The following is a 2,162-nucleotide window of genomic DNA, read 5'->3' as shown; positions in this document are numbered from 1 at the left end:
TGTCTGAACTGAAACACAGCAACTCAAAATAGATCATACACACACACACACACACACACACACACACACACACACACACACACACACACACACACACACAAATATATATTCAACAATAACTTTCAAGTCTATCCAATAAGGTGATGTGTAACATTTTTAAACATTTTATCAAGTAAACTCAGAAGTTCACTTATCCGTCCACTAAGGGGCAGCCTTGTTCTTATACCCAGCCTCCGTAGCGAAGTTTGTTGGGCAGGTAGATGTTGGTCAGGAAGTCAGGGTCTATGGCAGCCAGGGATTGGATCTCAGCCTTGACCTTAGTCTGCTGCATCAGTTCCATCTACAGTAGGAACAAACAAAACAACTGTAAGGATCATGTGAGAGGAAACTGTTCAAACGTGTCAATCATAAGGTCAGGGCTGTCCCAATCCTGGTCCTGGAGGGCCGCTAGTCTGAATATTTTACTTGTTTCTCCGCTCCAACACACTTTATTTGAATACATTAGTGATTAACAGGCTTCTGCAGAACTTGAAGTAATTCAATCACTGAATCAGGTGTGTTGGAGAAGAGAAACAAGTAAAACGTGCAGAATAGTGGCCCTGCAGGACCAGGACTGGACACCCGTGCAGTAGATATTTAACAGCCACTGAAACAAAATCGGTTCTCACTGGTATGTCTCCCATGACTAAAATGCTAGTGTTAATTTTAAATGTATCTGTACAGTTGCTTTGATAAATCTTAATTGATCTAAGAGCTGTATAGTTAGGCCAAACACAAGAAAACATCTAAAACAATAAAATCTGAAATAAAATAAATATGAATGGAAGCTGAAGCTTTTTATCACCATATTTAGTATGTTCTTCTAACTTTTAAGCTGAGAAAATTGAGTTTGAATTTTTCAGTAATCTTTGATTTTAGTGTGGAAAGAGCAACAAAGAATCAACTTTGTTTGGTCTTTTTGTTTTAGATTTGTTGAATTGCAGTAAAATGTACCTCTAAGGACTAGTAAATAAAAAGTTGTTGGTAGAAAGTAAAGCCAAATAAAGATATGCATTTCCATTTTTTCCTTTTATCTGTTAGGTTGTTCTAATCTGGAAAAGTTAACTTGTATTTTTACAAGAATTATTTGTTATATAACATTTGTAAATAAATCTGACAGAGATCGCCTTGGCTTGGACTAAGTTTTGAATTTTGTCTCCCTTGTGTAACTGAGACATCACTGTTAGACCTTTCCTCTATTGGCTTCTATAAATACAGCGACGCCATACATTGTTACATGACTCAGTGGCATCACAAGTACTGTATTTGTAATGTTGGGAGGACCCACTGGCAGGGGGGTCTTGGGGTCCTCCCCCACAAAACTTTGAATGAAGTAAATGCCATGTCCTGCATTCTGGTGTATTTTAACAGGTTGTTAAACAGACTTTTACCTACATAGGAAAACACTTGGTGTCAGTATTCTTTAGGTCAAGTGGAATACATTTATTTGTTAAACAATAACAACTCTGGGTGAAGTAATATTTTATGACAAATGTGGGGGTTCAAATAAATTAAATTTTAAATGTGATGGGGAAACTTCCCTTCCCAAATGATTGCTGTGATGTCTGTCATTTTATTAAAAAAAAATCTAAAATCTACATTTTAAAAACATTTACAATGAACAAGATTTTTCAGTTTTAAAGCCATCACCTCTTCAATGTTTGTTAAAACAGTTTTATTTACTTGTTGATGTTTACTTTGGTAAAAAAAAAAAACCTGTAATTCTAAATACACAAAACTGCAAATAAAAACTAAAACCAGCACAAACTACATCTACTGTAGTGTTATCCAAAACTATTAAGGTATTTGCTTTTTAATGACATATTAGTTTTAATAAATATGATTTTGGTCTGTGAGAGAAAACTAGAGTACCTGAAAACTCACTCATGCACAGGGAGAACATGTAAAGACAGGAAAGTTGATCTTGCAATCTTCTTCCTTAGAGGCAATATGTTGATCTAGCAACTGTGCCATTGTGCTGCCTAATTTTATATTTATTATATAATTAGTTTTAATTATTGAATTCAAATTTGGTTAAAAATATATCTATGAATATAACCTCCTGAGAACCTCCATCTTTATTGGAGAACATTGGTTTTAGACTGGTCTGGTTGTCCTTTATC

At 34.9% G+C, this 2,162-nt stretch overlaps 1 protein-coding gene across 1 annotated transcript in view; it reads right to left on the bottom strand.

The window, feature by feature from the left end:
• Positions 1 to 40: 40 nt before the first annotated feature.
• Positions 41 to 2,162, bottom strand: part of spo11 (SPO11 initiator of meiotic double stranded breaks) — a 14,571-nt gene continuing 12,449 nt past the window's right edge. Inside the window, exon 13 of the mRNA XM_014010550.1 lies at positions 41 to 340. Within this exon, the coding sequence (XP_013866004.1) occupies positions 221 to 340 (120 nt within the window). The 3' untranslated portion in view covers positions 41 to 220. The remainder of the gene's footprint in view (positions 341 to 2,162) is intronic.

The sequence above is a fragment of the Austrofundulus limnaeus genome, unplaced genomic scaffold (genome assembly GCF_001266775.1).
Source record: "Austrofundulus limnaeus strain Quisiro unplaced genomic scaffold, Austrofundulus_limnaeus-1.0 Scaffold70, whole genome shotgun sequence".
NCBI classification, from domain to species: Eukaryota; Metazoa; Chordata; class Actinopteri; order Cyprinodontiformes; family Rivulidae; genus Austrofundulus; species Austrofundulus limnaeus.
This window is presented reverse-complemented; position numbering and strand designations above follow the sequence as displayed.